General features: G+C 44.7%; 1 protein-coding gene across 4 annotated transcripts in view; it reads left to right on the top strand.

Moving 5' to 3' along the window:
• LOC125466065 (cystinosin-like) overlaps positions 1–16,780 on the top strand; it is a 71,167-nt gene that overhangs the window by 27,841 nt on the left and 26,546 nt on the right. For 3 of the 4 annotated variants that reach the window (XM_048560189.2, XM_048560190.2, XM_048560191.2), the window contains exons 5-6: positions 197–306; positions 16,100–16,237. In XM_048560189.2, the coding sequence (XP_048416146.2) occupies positions 197–306; positions 16,100–16,237 (248 nt within the window). The remainder of the gene's footprint in view (positions 1–196; positions 307–16,099; positions 16,238–16,780) is intronic. The other variant, XM_048560192.2, reaches the window with a different exon arrangement.

Here is a 16,780-nt window from a genome sequence, read left to right as displayed (position 1 = left end):
CTTGCCTTGTCACTTGGCTTTAGGTACCAGAAGGTTCATTTTTCTAACAAGTCCATTTGTTTTTTTTTAACAGTACATTCTTTATTTATTATTTTCTAGTCAACAGTACCTTGTGCCCACACATGCTTCTAATTGATCCCCTTCCATGTTGCCTTGCGCATTAGAAATATTAATTTCACATATTTTCTTCTAATAGATTATATTACCTCCTCACTCAGCAAATTCAACAGTTTTACCAGTCAGAGGAGTTGAAGTTGGTCAGACCACTGTGAATCTTCAAAACAACCGCACCAGCAATGTGACCAGGTGGGTAGATATTCATATGACCATTCAGCCTGAGACAGTTGTAAATAAGAGCCATTTAGCTCACCCCACTCTGCCTTTTTTGGCAATGTTTTCTCATAAGCTATTGATCTAATTCCCTATTGAAAGCCATAATTGAAGCTGTGTATTCCAGATTCTAACACTGCTTCGAAAAAAGATTTGCCTCATGTCACTCACCTTTTCTCTTATTCATCTTAAATCTGTGTCTTCTGGTTCTTGAGCCTTCAGCTAATGGGACCAGATTTTCTCTTTGCTCTATCTTAATCCCTCACGATTTTGTATACCTCTATTAAATCTCTGAACCGTCTTGTTTCAAATGATAAAAGGTCCAGCTTCTGCAAACTATCCATGTAACACATCTTTCATGCCTAAAGCCAATTTTAAATCTTTTCTGCACCTTGTCTAAAGATAAAGATATCTTCCTAAACATTAGGACAAACTCTTTCAGTAGTGAGACAATCAGTGGTCTCTAAACATTTATCATAACTTTTGAACTTGTGTTTTTTTGCACCTATTTATAAAGCCCAGGATCTCATATGGGTTTTAAACCACCTTTGTTAACTAATCCTATATTCAACAATTCATGCATATCTGCCCCAGGCCACTTGTTTTACAGCATCCCCTTTTATGCTGCCCCTATCAAAATGTAGCATTTCACATTCCTTTACACCTGTCATACTTCCCCTTTTCTTTTAAACCTGTCAGTCCACCGATTTCTTGTAATTTAAAGCGCTCTGGTTTTGGTAGCCACGCTTTTCTCTTTTGTTTGAGTTGAAGTATATTCCTTAGTGTCCACTTTAAAGGCAACCAGTTGTCTTTGTTGCCTTTTGATGGACTACCTTAATTCCAATTTCACTGGGACAGATCACTGCACTGAACCTCCAGTTAACTTCTCTCTTCTTTTACCATAAATTGCAGCTTGTTCTTTTCTGTGGCCAAGCATTTAAAACTACGAATACTGTTCCCTAAAAGCTCACATTCTGACACTGGATCCTGACTAACTTGCCTTGCACAAGAAACATGCTGATCAGAATTTTCCTGAACACATTTTCTGTTCTTTGTTATTGCTATTCCTGTAAATGTTAGGATAATTAAAGTCCCCCATTATCATTGTGTTTACAGGTTTACTGCAGTCTGTAACTGAAGGATTGTTTTATTCATTAATGGGAGGCCGACGTCACTGGCTAGGCAGCTTTTATTGTCCATCCCTAATTGCCCAGAGGGCAGTTCAGAGTTAGCCATACTGGTGTGGGTCTGGAGTCACATGTAGACCAGACAAGTGTGGCAGTATCCTTCCCTAAAGGTCATTAGTTAACTGGATGGGTTCCCAACAATCAGCAATAGACTGGTCATCATTAGATTCGTAATTCCAGATTTTTTTTTGTTATTGATTTCATATTCCGCCATCTGCCATGGCTGGATATGAACCGAAGTCCCCAGTATGTTATCCAGATCTCTGGATTAACAGTTCAGCGATAATACTTCTAGGTCTGACAGGGCAATTGTGATTGTTTAGAGTAACACTTAATAGAAACCTTGGACATTGCAGAGAGCACTAAGCATGTGTGCTCAGTTTATTGGTGTATTGCGCTTATTGCATTCATTAGGGCAAGATGAAAGGAAGAGGTACAGCGATTGGGAAGTGAAGTAATAGTAGGAATGCTAAGATGGCAGAAGTAAATGTTCTTGAAAGGAGTCAAGAAGTTGAAGCTTTCATCTTGCGCTGATCAGGACTAGGCTGCAAGAAACAGACTTGGTAAAAGGGTCAATTAACACTGTCTTCTGCTTCAGCATGAGAAGACAGCATTAATTGGTGGGGCTGTCACTGGCGTGGAGATGTATTGTGTGCAATTAACTGTCAGTCTTCATTCTTATGGTCATACTGTTGCCATGGGAATGCAGCAAATATTGCAGTAACTATGACTTTGTTTTTCCATGAAAAAGACCAAATATATGTACAAATTCCTTCTACCTACATGAAGCTGGTCCTGTGTTGAGAATGAGCAACTGAATCACACTGGCTTGACTGATAATTTTGAATTGGCTTCTGGTGTTACTCCTTGGCGCAGTAGGAAGTTGAAATATTGAATGGGAAGTGTGAATTAAATGAGAAGGTAGAACAACCACAGGATAAAGCTCTGGTGCAAGGAGAAAGGAACGATGTTATCAGACTGTGCTAGATGATATGTTGACTAGTGAAAGGCATGTAAAATGGTCAGAATATGAATGATGGGTGGTTTCAAATTGGTTATTTGAGATTAGAGTTGAGAATGGAGATTGCTTTGGCAGCTGAGTTAAGCTGTTTCCCTAAAGCTGTTACTCTGATATTGAGGTAACATCCCTGTAAACCTTGGTTGGAGGGGAACAAGCACTCTTAAAGTTTACTTCAGGTGTAGTCATCACTAATAGTTCTCATCTTTAGAACAAGAACAAGACTCCTCAGATAGTGAAATATTCTTAGGTACGTAGAGATGTACAGCATGGAAACAGACACCAGTCCAACTTTCCCATGCTGATAATGGGAACTGCAGATGCTGTAGAATCCAAGATAATAAAGTGTGGAGCTGGACCAACACAGCAGGCCAAGCAGCATCTCAGGAGCACAAAAGCTGGCGTTTCGGGCCTAGACCCTTCATCAGAGAGGGGGATGGGGGGAGGGAACTGGAATAAATAGGGAGAGAGGGGGAGGCAGACCGAAGATGGAGAGAAAAGAAGATAGGTAGAGAAGACAGTATAGGTGAGGAGGTAGGGAGGGGATAGGTCAGTCCAGGGAAGATGGACAGGTCAAGGAGGCGGGTTGAGGTGGTAGGTAGGGATGGGTGAGAGGAAGAACAGGTTAGGGAAGCGGAGACAGGCTGGGCTGGTTTTGTGATGCGGTGGGGGAGGGGAGATTTTGAAGCTTGTGAAGTCCACATTGATACCATTGGGCTGCAGGGTTCCCAAGCGGAATATGAGTTGCTGTTCTTGCACCCTTCGGGTGGCATCATTGTGGCACTGCAGGAGGCCCATGATGGACATGTCGTCTGAGGAATGGGAGGGGGAGTCTAAATGGTTCGCGACTGGGAGGTGCAGCTGTTTGTTGTGAACCAAGCAGAGGTGTTCTGCAAAGTGGCCCCCAAGCCTCCGCTTGGTTTCCCTAAAGTAGAGGAAGCCACACCGGGTACAATGGATACAATATACCACATTGGCAGATGTGCAGGTGAACATCTGCTTGATATGCAAAATCATCTTGGGGCCTGGGATGGAGGTGTGGGGGCAAGTGTAGCACTTCCTGCAGTTGCAGGGGAAGGTGCCGGGTGTGGTGGGGTTGGAGGGGAGTGTGGAGCGGACAAGAGAGTCGCGGAAAGAGTGGTCTCTCCGGAAAGCAGACAAGGGTGGGAATGGAAAAATGGCTTGGGTGGTGGGGTTGGATTGTAGATGGTGGAAGTGTCGGAGGATGATGCGTTGTATCTGGAGGTTGGTGGGGTGGTATGTGAGAACGAGGGGGATCCTCATGGGGTGGTTGTGGCGGGGGCGGGGTGTGAAGGATGTGTTGCGGGAGACGCAGTCAAGGGCGTTCTCGACCACTGTGGGGGGAAAGTTGCGGCCCTTGAAGAACGTCGACATCTGGGATGTGCGGGAGTGGAATGCCTCATCCTGGGAGCAGATGCGGCGGAGGCGGAGGAATTGGGAATAGGGGATGGAATTTTTGCAGGAGGGTGGGTGGGAGGAGGTGTATTCTAGGTAGCTGTGGGAGTCAGTGGGCTTGAATTGGACATCAGTTTCTAGCTGGTTACCTGTGATGGAGACAGAGAGGTCCAGGAAGGTGAGGGATGTGTTGGAGATGGCCCGGGTGAACTTGAGGTTCGGCTGGAAGGTGTTGAAGTGGATGAACTGTTCAAGCTCCTCTGGGGAGCAAGAGGTGGCGCTGATACAGTCATCAATGTAATGGAGGAAGGGGTGGCATTTGGGGCCTGTGTAGGTGCGGAAGAGGGACTGTTCCACGTACCCTACAAAGAGGCAGGCATAGCTTGGGCCCATGCGGGTACCCATGGCCACCCCCTTTGTCTGTAGGAAGTGGGAGGAATTGAAAGAGAAGTTGTTGAGAGTGAGGACTAGTTCGGCTAGGCAGATGAGGGTATTGGTGGAGGGGGATGGGTCGAGCCTGTGGGACAGGAAAAAGCAGAGGGCCTTGAGGCCATCTGCATGAGGAATACAGGTGTATAGGGACTGCACGTCCATGGTGAAAACGAGGTGTTGGGGGCCAGGGAATTGGAGGTCCTGGAGGAGGTGGAGGGTGTGGGTGGTGTCATGGACGTAGGTGGGGAGTTCCTGGACCAAAGGGGAGAACATGGAGTCCAGATAGGTGGAGATGAGTTCGGTGGGGCAGGAACAGGTAGAGACAATGGGTCGACCAGAGCAGGCAGATTTGTGGATTTTGGGAAGGAGATAGAAATGGGCTGTGCGGGGTTGGGGAACAATGAGGTTGGAGTCTGTGGGTGGGAGGTCACCTGAAGTGATGAGGTCATGGATGATGTTGGAGATGATGGTTTGGTGCTCGGGGATGGGGTCATGATCAAGGGGGCGGTAGGAGGTGGTGTCGGAGAGTTGGTGTTTGGCCTCGGCGATGTAGAGGCCAGTGCGCCATACTACCACTGCACCTCCCTTGTCTGCAGGTTTGATGGTGAGGTTGGGGTTGGAGCGGAGGGCAGCCCGTTCTGCGGGGGAGAGGTTGGAGTGGGTGAGAGGGGTGGGAGAGGTTGAGGTGGTTGATGTCTCGGCGGCAGTTGGAGATGAGCTCAAGGGAGGGTAGGAGGCCTGAGCATGGTGTCCAGGAAGAGGACTTGTGTTGGAGGCAGGTGAAGGAGTCGGTGGAGGGAGGGTTAGGCTCCCGGTTAAAGAAGTAAGCGTGGAGGCGAAGGTGGCGGAAAAGCTGCTTGATGTCCAAACGTGACTGGTATTCGTTGATGTATGGGTGGAGGGGGACAAAGGTGAGCCCCTTGCTTAGGACTGACCATTCGTCCTCGGTCTGGGGGATTGTGAAGATGCGGCAGGGCTCAGTGTGACTCTCTTCTCTGGGGTTGCTGGCTTGGAGGCTGTGGGCGGAGCGATGTGGTCCTTGGCTGTGGGCGGGGTTTCGGCGGTGGGAGGAGTGGGGTGGGCGGCAGCAGCGGCGATGAGGGTGATTTGTGTGGTGTTTTGTTCTGGAAGTGGAGGCGGTGACTGCAGCAGCGGTCGCGTTTGCGGCCCTGGAAGTGGTGTGCCTGGTGGTGGCGGATGTGAAGTCATTGGTGGGGTCACCAGCCGTGTCCTCATGGTCAATTGTGGCGGATACGTGGTGGGGGAGGGGCAGGGACAGGCTCAGGATTTGGGAGGTGCAGGAATCCTCTTTAAGGTGGCAGGAGCCAGTGAGTTTGTTGTACACGGTTTTTGGTGTCCAGTAAAGCGGAGTAGAACTGGGTGTTCAGTCTGTGTATCCTGCAGAGGATAAACAGGAGAGGTCCTTTTGCAGGTCTGGGAGAGGGAGGCTCTGAGCTGGGGCAGGCTGGATTGCAGTCCCTGGAGATGCTGGCGCATGGCTGCAAGTGTCTGTTTCAGGACTCGCAGGCAGAAACGCGTCTGGATGTTCTGGGTGTAGAGGTGGTCACGGTTGGGGCCAAATTGGGAAGGCTTGAATGTGGACTAGTCCATTGGGGATGATCCGGTTCTGTAGGCAGGTGCTGAGGAAGGTGTTGTGACTGTGGTGCCTGGTTTGCTTCAGGACATGGTCGAGCAGTTTCAAGGCTGAAGAGATTACAATAGAGTTGCAGTGGGAGGGAGATGTCAGGAGGGAGGACGGTAACTTCTTCAGGTTAGGCATCCCTGGAAGAGGCTTTGCAGTGAGGTTAAAATTGTATCGGTGATAATGGGAACTGCAGATACTGTAGAATCCAAGATAACGAAGTGTGGAGCTGGATGAACACAGGCCAAGCAGCATCTCAGGAGCACAAAAGCTGACGTTTCGGGCCTAGACCCTTCCCGTCAGCTTTTGTGCTCCTGAGATGCTGCTTGGCCTGCTGAGTTCATCCAGCTCCACACTTTGTCAACTTATCCGTGCTGACTAGATATCCTAAATTAATCTAATCCCATTTGCCAACATTTGGCCTATATCTGTCTTAAACACTTCCTATTCAGATGCCTTTTAAATGCCGTAATTGTACCAGCCTCCTCCACTTCCTCTGGCAGTTCATTCCATATGTGCACCACCCTCCGCATGAGAACTGCCCCTTGGGTCCATTTTAAATCTTTCTCCATTCACCTTAAACCTATGCCGTCTAGTTTTGGATTCCCCTACCCTGGGGAAAGGACCTTGACTATTTACCCTATCCATGCCCCTCATGACATTTTTAAACCTCTGTAAGGTTACCCCTCAGCCTCCAACCCTCCAGGGAAAATAGCCCCAGCCTATTCAGCCTCTCCCTCAAACACTCCAACCCTGGCAACAGCCTTGTAAATCTTTTCTTAACCCTTGCAAGTTTCACAACATCTTTCCTGTAGCAAGCAGACCAAAATTAAATGCAGTATTTCAAGTGGCCTAACCAATGTTCTGTACAGCTGCAACATGACTTCCCAACTCCTATACTCAATGCATTGACCAATAAATGCGGACGTACCAGATGCTGCCATCACTTCACTGTCTACCTACGACTCCACTTTTAAGGAACAATGAACCTGCACTCCAAAGTCTTTGTTTGGAAGCACTCCCCATTACCTTACCATTAATTGTATAAGCCCTGCCCTGATTTGCGCTACTAACATGTTCAGTACGATTTTTTTCTCAACACATGACTCTTAGCAATAGCAGATTTGAAGGCAGGATTTTTAAAAAAAAGTTGATCGAAGGGGAAGTTTTAGGCACACCTTTTGAGTGGATACAGAGAGGGAGAGATATTTAAGAAATGAATTGCAGAGTTTAGGACTGAGTCACCTGATGGTGTGACAGTATTTGTGGGGCAAAGGAAGTCAGGGATATGGACAACTTGGAGTTGTTGGGCTGAAGGAAGTTATGAGGAGAAGTAACGCTATGGAGGAATTTTACCAAAGGGAATATTACATTTGAGATGCTGTCAGACCAGGGACTAATATGGCCATTGTGTGCAAATATGATTTTGAAAGATGGAATAATTCATGCCAAAATTGTAATAGGCTATGACTTGGGTTTTAACTACCAATGTCATGAAGTGATTTTGTCGTAAAGAAGACTTGCATCATTGACATCAGGTTGAGGTTCTGATTGACTTTGTAGTGACCCCTCAAATGTTTGCCATTGGGATCCAGGAAGGCAAAGGCAATGTTAGCAGTCATTTCAAGAAGGCTAGAATATAAGAGCAGAGATGTATTGCTGAGGCTGTATAAGACTCTGGTCAGAACGCATCTAGAATACTGAGAGCAGTTTTGGGCTTTGTATCTGAATAGGGATGTGCTGGAGTTGGAGGGGGTCCAAAGGAGGTTTATAAAAATGATCCTCGGACTTGTCATATGAGAAGCAGTCAAAGACTATAGGTATTCAGTGGAGTTTAGAAGGATGAGAGGGGTATCTCATTAAAACCCAGAGAATTCTGAGAGGCCTGGATGGAGTAGATGTAGAGAAGTCATTTCTGATAGTAGAACCCGAAGGCACAGCCTCCGAATGAAGAAGTTACCGTTTAGTACTGAGATGAAGTAGAATTTCTTCTGCCATAGAGTACTGAATTTGTAGAATTCATTGTTACAGAAGGCTGTGGAGGCCAAGTCATTGAGTGTATTTAAGACAGATTCTTGCTTAGTTAGGGAATCAAGAATTATGGGTGAAGGCAGGGGAATGGGTTGAGAAACATGTCAGCCATGATCGAATGATGGAGCAGACTTGATGGGCCAAATGGCCTAATTCTGCTCCTACATTTTTTGGTTTTATTGGTTGTGATTGTTGTAGTTTGGGTTCTTCTAACATGTACATGATGGTAAGGCTGCAGTGCTCCAACCTTCCAGCAAAGTCTGATCACAAGACTACTAAGGTTATAGCTATTCACAGCTTACCCCTCCAGGCTCATTTGCGCATTCTTTAAACTCTATCTCTACATCTCCCTGTAAGTACTTTCCCAGTTTCCGAAGTTGTTAATTTAAATTTTTTTTAATATTCATAGTCTGAAACATTTAACTAAAAGCATTCCCATTTAACAGAATGTATTTCAACCACATTATCTCTTCTCTGCTTCCACCATCCCAAAAAGAAGTTTGTAATACACAGATTCAGTTAGCCCCAGGGATCTCAAAAGTTTGTCCAGATCTGGTTATTTGAAATGGTGTAGGCTAGCCTGGGACTGTACTTTTTAGTAGCCGAAATGAAAATGGAAAATTGTCCTGACATTGTAGTAGTGAAGAAAAATCTTTACCAGTGGCTGTTACATTAGTAAGAGGGCAGGTACATGCTTATTCAGAAGATAGCACCTTCACCTGACTGCTGATGTGTTGATGCTGTTACGATGTGAGGCAGAGCTTCCAAACTAACTTCTGAAGGCAACTTAAGTAAACAACTTCAGGCTTGGATAACATGGTGTGAAGCTGGATGAACACAGCAGGCCAAGCAGTGTCAGAGGAGCAGGAAAGCTTGATGTTTTGGTTCAGGACCCTTCTTTGGAAATGGGGAAGGGGATTCTGAAATAAATAGGGAGACAGGGAGGCGGATAGAAGATGGATAAAGGAAAAGATAGGGTGAGAGGAGACAGACAGGTCAAAGAGGCGGGGTTAGAGCCAGTGAAGGTGAATGTAGGTGGGGAGTTAGGGGATAGGTCAGTCCAGGGTTTGGGGGGGGGGTCGGGGGGTGGGCTTGTGGGTAAGGTTAGTCGGGGGGGAGGGGCGTTGGAGGTGGGCTTGAGTGGGAGGAATGGTTAGGGAGGTGGGGATGAGCTGGGCTGGTTTTGGAATGCAGTAGGAGGAGGAGATTTTGAAGCTTGTGAAGTCCACATTGATACCCTTGGGCTGCAAAGCTCTCAAGCAAAATATAAGATGCTGTTCCTGCATCTTTCGGTGGCGTCTTTATGGCAGTGCAGGAGACCCAGGATGGACATGTCATCCGAGGAGTGGGGGGTGGGATTGAAATGGTTCCCGACTGGGAGGTATAGTTGTTTGTTGCAAACAGAGCGTAGATGTTCCGTAAAGCGGTCCCCAAGCCTCTGTTTGGTTTCCCCGATGTAGAGGAGGCCACAATGGGAACAGCTGATACAGTATATAACATTGACAGATGTGCAGGTGAGCATCTGTTTGACATGAAAAGTCTTCCTAGGGCCTGGGATCGGGTTGGCGACATCGTGGCAATGCAGGAGGCGCAGGATGGACATATTGTCCGAGGAGTGGGGTGGGGGTGGAAAGATGCAGGAACAGCATCTCCTATTTCGTTTGGAAACTCTGATACCCTTGGGCTGCAATGTGGGCTTCATAAGCTTCAAAATCTCCCCTCCCCCGACCACATCCCAGCTAGTCCCCGCCTCCCTAACCATTCCTCCCACCTCAAGCCCCACCCCTATCCCCTACCCACTTACCTCATCCTTCCACCACCCCCCCGACCTGTCCGCCCTCCCTGGACTGACCTATTCTCTCTCCTTCCTCCCGCCGCCCCCCCCCCCCCCCCCCCCCCCCCCAAACTCCCCACCTACATTCACCTTCACTGGCTCTGACCCCCCCCCCCCCGCCCCGATCTGTCTGTCTGCTCTCACTCTGTCATCTCCTTTTATCCGTCTTCTATCTGTCTCCCCTGTCTCCCTATTTATTTCAGAATCCCCTTACCCACTCCCACTTCTGAAGAAGGGTCCCGACGCGAAACGTCAAGCTTTCCTGCTCCTCTGCTGCTTGGCCTGCTGCGTTCATCCAGCTTCACACTGTGTTATCTCCGATTCTCCAGCATCGGCAGTTCCTCCCAACTCTAACAACTTCAGGCTTGGATTTTATTTAAATGTTGGAATAATGGAAGCAGCCTGAATGGTGTAGCCAGCTCTCTCAAACCCAGTTTTTTGGATTTTGTTTCTTTCATTAGTAATAGAAGCCCTTGGGGACTAAAGTGTTGTAGCTTCATGGAATGATTCCTCGCCGTTATTCTCTCTGAACCTTCTCTTGATGTTTTTTCCTCCTGAATTGGAGAACTGCATGTAAGAATCTGATGAAGGGTCTAGGCCCGAAATGTCAGCTTTTGTGCTCCTGAGGTGCTGCTTGGCCTGCTGTGTTCATCCAGCCCCACATTTTGTTGTCTTGGATTCTCCAGCATCTGCAGTTCCCATTATCTCTCATGTAAGAATCTGTGCCTGAATTTGCCTTTTTGCCAAGAATGTGTTTATGGGATGTTACTATGTTGGAACAGTTAATTAATTTTAGCTACTGTATCTATTATGATTAAGTTTTTCTAATAATTAAGTATTCTGAATTCTTCTTTCCTTTGTTTGTATTTTTAACTCTAGTGCTAGAAATCATATTGTATCAGGTAGCGTGTTGATTGTAAAGAGAATTTCAGGGGTTTATTTTTATTTAACTGCTCCTTTATAGCAGATTGGGGTTCTTTTAACAAATTATAGGGCAAGGCGTTTCTCTCTGTGTGATTCAGTTTTAGTTATCAGAGTAAGGGTGGTGTGAGGGAGCCAACCTCCACTTCATAACACTTCATAAAATCAATTCCAAAACTTCTTGGTATGATACTTCAGTAGGTTGATGAAATAACTCCACAAGGGCCGGTATCCCATCACCAAGTCACCTTTATTTATTAGTGCATTGTACTTGACATTGGTATTGCTTCCTCAGAGCCAGCTCTTAGAGCGAACAGAACCTCTGACACTCCTGTTTAAATCTGTCAGGCACGGATCCCTGATTGGACCAGGTTAATAGCCCCAGTGAGGGCTGATATTCTGAAGTTCACCTGGCTAACCCCTTAAAATGACGACAGCTTGAAAAAACCATGGGAAATCCTTTCAAAATGTCGTCCAGTTTCACCTGAATGCGAATCCCTGGTAGCCATTTTAGAAAATTTCCTCCTCTTAGACAGTCCCTTTGCAGCAAGGATAATGTTCTTCCACTCTGGAATTGTTTCTTAATGTATCTAAACAATCCAAAACCAGATCTGCAAGTCCTGCCACAAGTAGAACAGCTAGTTTTGCTGAAATAAGTAGGTGGGTGGCTCAGGTTTTCACAAACCCCTTCAGTTTACACTTGGCCTTCATCTGGGCCTGAGGGTGATGTTTAACGGTTGGCATCTTCATGGATATTGCTTCTGTAAGTTGGGTGAGTTATTTCCACAAGGATGTTGTTTTTTTTTCAGGGAGGTGTTAAGAATGTTCTTGGAGCATTTCCTCCGCCCTCCTGGTGATTGCTTGCCTTGACTAACCTCTGAGTAGAAAACTTTGTTCTGGCAATCTAGTCAGGGGTGTGGGTGACATGGCCTACTCACTGTAACCAAGTTCTCAATGCTGGAGATTTTGGCTTGAGAGAGGACATGGACAATAGTTATGTATTAACATTAAAAGACCTGATTGAAAGATCAGATCTTCCAAATCAATCAAGATTTGTTCTGATTTAGTAAAGATACAGGTAGGCTCCTTTTAAAATCTTTTCCTCTGTTGGTAAATGTTGCTTGAAAACTCAAATGTTGTGGCCTCCCAGACTCTGTGTCTACCTTTGTATCTTGATTTCATTTTTAAAAGAAACCATATGAGGCCATTCTAAATTGACAGGCAGCATAGTAATTGCTTCTGAATCATAGGGGAAAAAAAATCAAAATTATTGACACTTGTGGTTACGGACCAATAATCCTAGTCTCATTCGTCATCTGTAAGGTTAAGATTATCCATTTAGACAATAAAGCATGTGATGGTCCTCTTGTCCAGTTATCGGTTTATCTTTGTTCTGAAAGTGATGTATTTAATTTACTTCTCGGAGATCTTACTTTTCAAAGTTGCAAAAAGTGACAAATCTGCCACAATTCAAGAATTAGGTGTCTTCTGCTGGACAATCCTGATGCATTGCACTGCGACAGCACTTCCAAATAGCAATTCTTATTTTCTCTGACTTTACAGGCTGCTTGTTGATCAGGGCAAACATCTTTGCACCACACAACTGATGGGCTCGGTTCAAGCTTGAGGTTTACACCAAACAACGCCCCGATCACATGATTTTCTCACAGCCTGTTGCACTACCCCTTGTCTCTGATCCTTAAATTGCACAACCAATGAGAGATGGATCAGTTGTCCAAAAATTAAATGTATTTTCTTCTAAATCAACAAATAAGTAACAGGAAATGTACCTAAACTTGTGCACTGCACTACCCATTAAGACATGAGATAACCAGTCTTGGTTTCAGGTTTCTCTGTTCTGTTGCTGGTCCCTGATCCAGGCCTGCCTTCCACAGGGTGTTAGTCTAAAGTTCTTGCTATTTTCTTTGTTTTATGATCTCTGGTCTCTTTTTTGCTTGCCCATCAATGATGTACAAACCAGTGATCAACAGATGCATCAGCACTGAAGCTTTTTGCTGTATTTCTTTGTGGGCACAAACAAAAAGATGTTCTTCAGACTTTGTTCGCAATTTTTAATCCCTCATTTGCTGTAGAACATAGAACATAGAACAGTACAGCACAGAACAGGCCCTTCAGCCCACAATGTTGTGCCGACCATTGATCCTCATGGATGCACCCTCAAATTTCTGTGACCATATGCATGTCCAGCAGTCTCTTAAATGACCCCAATGACCTTGCTTCCACAACTGCTGCTGGCAACGCATTCCATGCTCTCACAACTCTCTGCGTAAAGAACCTGCCTCTGACATCCCCTCTATACTTTCCACCAACCAGCTTAAAACTATGACCCCTCGTGCTAGCCATTTCTGCCCTGGGAAATAGTCTCTGGCTATCGACTCTATCTATGCCTCTCATTATCTTGTATACCTCAATTAGGTCCCCTCTCCTCCTCCTTTTCTCCAATGAAAAGAGACCGAGCTCAGTCAACCTCTCTTCATAAGATAAGCCCTCCAGTCCAGGCAGCATCCTGGTAAACCTCCTCTGAACCCTCTCCAAAGCATCCACATCTTTCCTATAATAGGGCGCCCAGAACTGGACGCAGTATTCCAAGTGCGGTCTAACCAAAGTTTTATAGAGCTGCAACAAGATCTCACGACTCTTAAACTCAATCCCCCTGTTAATGAAAGCCAAAACACCATATGCTTTCTTAACAACCCTGTCCACTTGGGTGGCCATTTTAAGGGATCTATGTATCTGCACACCAAGATCCCTCTGTTCCTCCACGCTGCCAAGAATCCTATCCTTAAGTAGAGTCCTTATAGTATTGCAGAGCTTACTGGACTCCGAATTCTGTAGCTTGCCTAGTTTACTGGTCTGTGTGCTTTGACTTCCAGTTGTTTTTAGGTCACTAAAAATCAGTTTGTTGAGAACTCAGATCATTGTTCCATCTTGAATGAATTTGAATGTGTCATGACTGCCTGGACTGGCCAAAGAATATAAATCATTAATAAAGGAGTCTACCAGTTTCCCTGGCTGTTGGAACTAGTGGTTAAAGTGGGTAGTGTTCTGTTTGAGACTAAAATAACCATTGAATTGAATGAAAATCTGCTAAGGTTTCTTCAACGCTTTGCTGTTGATATCCTCAACCCCACTGTGTATAAGGAAGTACTGAGCTGGGGCTGTCACTGCCTCATTTGGAGATCTGGGGAAGTGTTTTTCATAATTCCCTTCCACATACACTTGGCAAACGTTAACAGGATTGGACAAAGCCAGCATGAACTTCTCAAAGCCAAATTAAGCTTAACAAATCTATTGGAGATTTTTGAGCATGTATTTATTGGAAAAGAGAGAATATACTTTGCAATCAGAGTGCAGCAGAAATTCACCAGGCTGATATTAGGGATAGCAACACGTTCCTAGGCAGAGAAATTGATTCAACTGGGCCTGTATTCTGTAGAGTTTATAAGGATGATTAGTATCTGATTGAAATGTGTACAAGGGCTGGACAGACTAGATTTAAGGAGGATGCTTTTCATTGCTGGAGAGCCCAGAAAGGGGTCACAGTTGCAGAATACAGTGTAGACCATTTAGGGCCGAGATGAGGAAAAATTATCTTCCACTGTTTTAGTCTGGGTTCTCTGTTTCTTCGACAAGCTCAAGCCAAGCTTCCAGGTTTCTTTTTAAATGACATTTATTAACAATACAGGGGTAAGACTGCAGATCTCCAAGCTCTGAGAAGTACAGGCACCAATCTGCTAGCGAGTCCGATCACACTACCATCTCTGTCACTGCATACTTGAGAGGTTCATCTATTTTACTCATTTCAGTCTGTCTTTACAGTACTTACGTGGGATTTTCAAACTTGCATTGTGGATGCTGTCAACACTGTCCCCAGTGTTGTAAACTTGAGAGAGATGTCTTAAACCTTAGGATAATTGTGTTGTTAATCACTGGCACAGTACCTGGCAGAACTTGAATAGTGGCAGAAGTTGTATCAGAGAGGGCTCAAAATATATTTTAAAAGTAAATTAGCTGAAAATAGACCTCTACTCACTTACTCATACTGCATATTGCAGGGTGAGAGATGTCTTTCTAAAATTAAATGGCAGGGAGGGGAGACAAAGTGTGGGATCTCAAAAGGTAGCAATGATGTTTACCTCCTCGGTCATTCCTGGCAATGATGTGGTAACTGTGGATAATCTTGAGCAATGTAGATTGAGCAGATGAATCTGATTACAAGTCTAGCTGCTTTGGGGTAGAAAATGGACACTTTTCCAGACCTGCTTGTTGTCAATATCATGGCATAGATTTTCAGACAAGTGATAAAAGATCTGGTTAGGAATTGAATCTATAGCCAAGCCTGATTTCAGTTTGAATTGTAGGATTAATATTAACATGTAGCAAGGTTTATTTTTTTTATATTTAGAATCATAGCAAAATTAGAGCACTGAAGGAGCCTAGTCAGCCAATTGTGTCTGTACTGTCTCTCCAGTGGAGCAAATCACATACTGGCTCTCCTCTACGTTTGTCCTTTTCAGACATGTTATAATATACCTGTAGAGCAAGTAGGATTTCTGATCTAGAGGTACTACAGAAGCCATTCATCCTCTTCAGATAGTTAGAATATTCAATAGGTGGCTATTTCAGATCACCAGAGAGACAAATGAATTTCTAAGCACAAGCTATTAGCCAGTTGGCTAAAGAGCTATCAGACTAGTGAACCATCAATTCATTGAACCAAAGGACTTCGGACTGAACGTTAAAAGAAATATTAACAGAAAGAGTATCAGAGAGAGCTGGTCAATTTCCACCCCAAATGTTACTAATTAGTATTAAAGGTCCATACATTTCCTGGCTATCATGAGATGACCAATAAAGTCCAAAAACTTCTTTCAGTCCTTGGATCTGCTTTCTGAACATTGAGAACAAGTATAAGCCTTTCTTTCATTCTTCTGTTTAAATTCCTTTTGTGGTCTTAATCTGTAACCACCTCCAGTGCTACAAATTACACTGGATTCTGTTCCAGTCTCTGGCCACATTCCTCCCTCCTTTCATTTGGATGTGTCTCTAGCATCTCTACCTGAAGCTTGGAATCTTCTTTACTAAATCCTTCCATCTGTTTTGCCATTTCAAAATGTCCCTGTTCTGAGTAACCTTTTGATCCATGACTTTTTTCCCCTTACACCTAAAGCACCTCAAAGTTTTTAACATCAGGTGCTGTATATATTCTACAATTTGTCTTTATGATTGCCATGTATGTATCAGACTGTGGTACCATGTTTTTATAGAACCCTGGCAAGAATTCATTTCCTGGTGGTGCGGAGTAACGCCCTGAGAATCATATGTCAGGTGATTGGTTGGGTTTACTTCTTTGCTTGGTCTATATCCTTCTACCCTCAAGTGATCGAAAACTGGCGACGTAAAAGGTAAATCAGCACGTAGCAAATTCCTAGCAACATACTAAACTCTGGATGTTAGCAAAAAGTTTAAATGCTGTTGCATTCTGAAGGATGTTCAGTTCTGTTTACTTTTGAAAATTTCATACCTGTCTATCTAGAGTTCCATGCAGGCAATTTTCTTTGCAGTGTTGTCTGAAACTTGCTTTAATAATAAATCTAGAACTAGAATCTGCAGCAAAAATAATGAAGTATGAATAATGCTTGTTCATGTTAATGGTCAAAATGGTTAGCACTTCTCAGGAAGAGACTCTCAGAATTGTGAATTGCAATTAGTCACAAGTTACTGGGTGGTTCCCACGGTTAACTTCACACATCTCTAACTTAACCTCATCATGATTTCTGTGAGTCTGCAGTATCAATACATCAACTGGCCACAAAGACAGAATGTTAAAATTAGTAGTTGATAGATGTGATCATTGACCAATCAATTTTTCTGACTCTGCCTCAAAAATTGTAAAAGAGTCTTGTGGTGTAGTGGTAGTGTCCCTGCCTCTGTGTCAAAGGTCTGGG

Source organism: Stegostoma tigrinum, chromosome 30 (genome assembly GCF_030684315.1).
Source record: "Stegostoma tigrinum isolate sSteTig4 chromosome 30, sSteTig4.hap1, whole genome shotgun sequence".
NCBI lineage: Eukaryota > Metazoa > Chordata > Chondrichthyes > Orectolobiformes > Stegostomatidae > Stegostoma > Stegostoma tigrinum.
The sequence above is the reverse complement of the archived record's forward strand: the minus strand, read 5'-3'. Positions and strand labels throughout refer to the sequence as shown.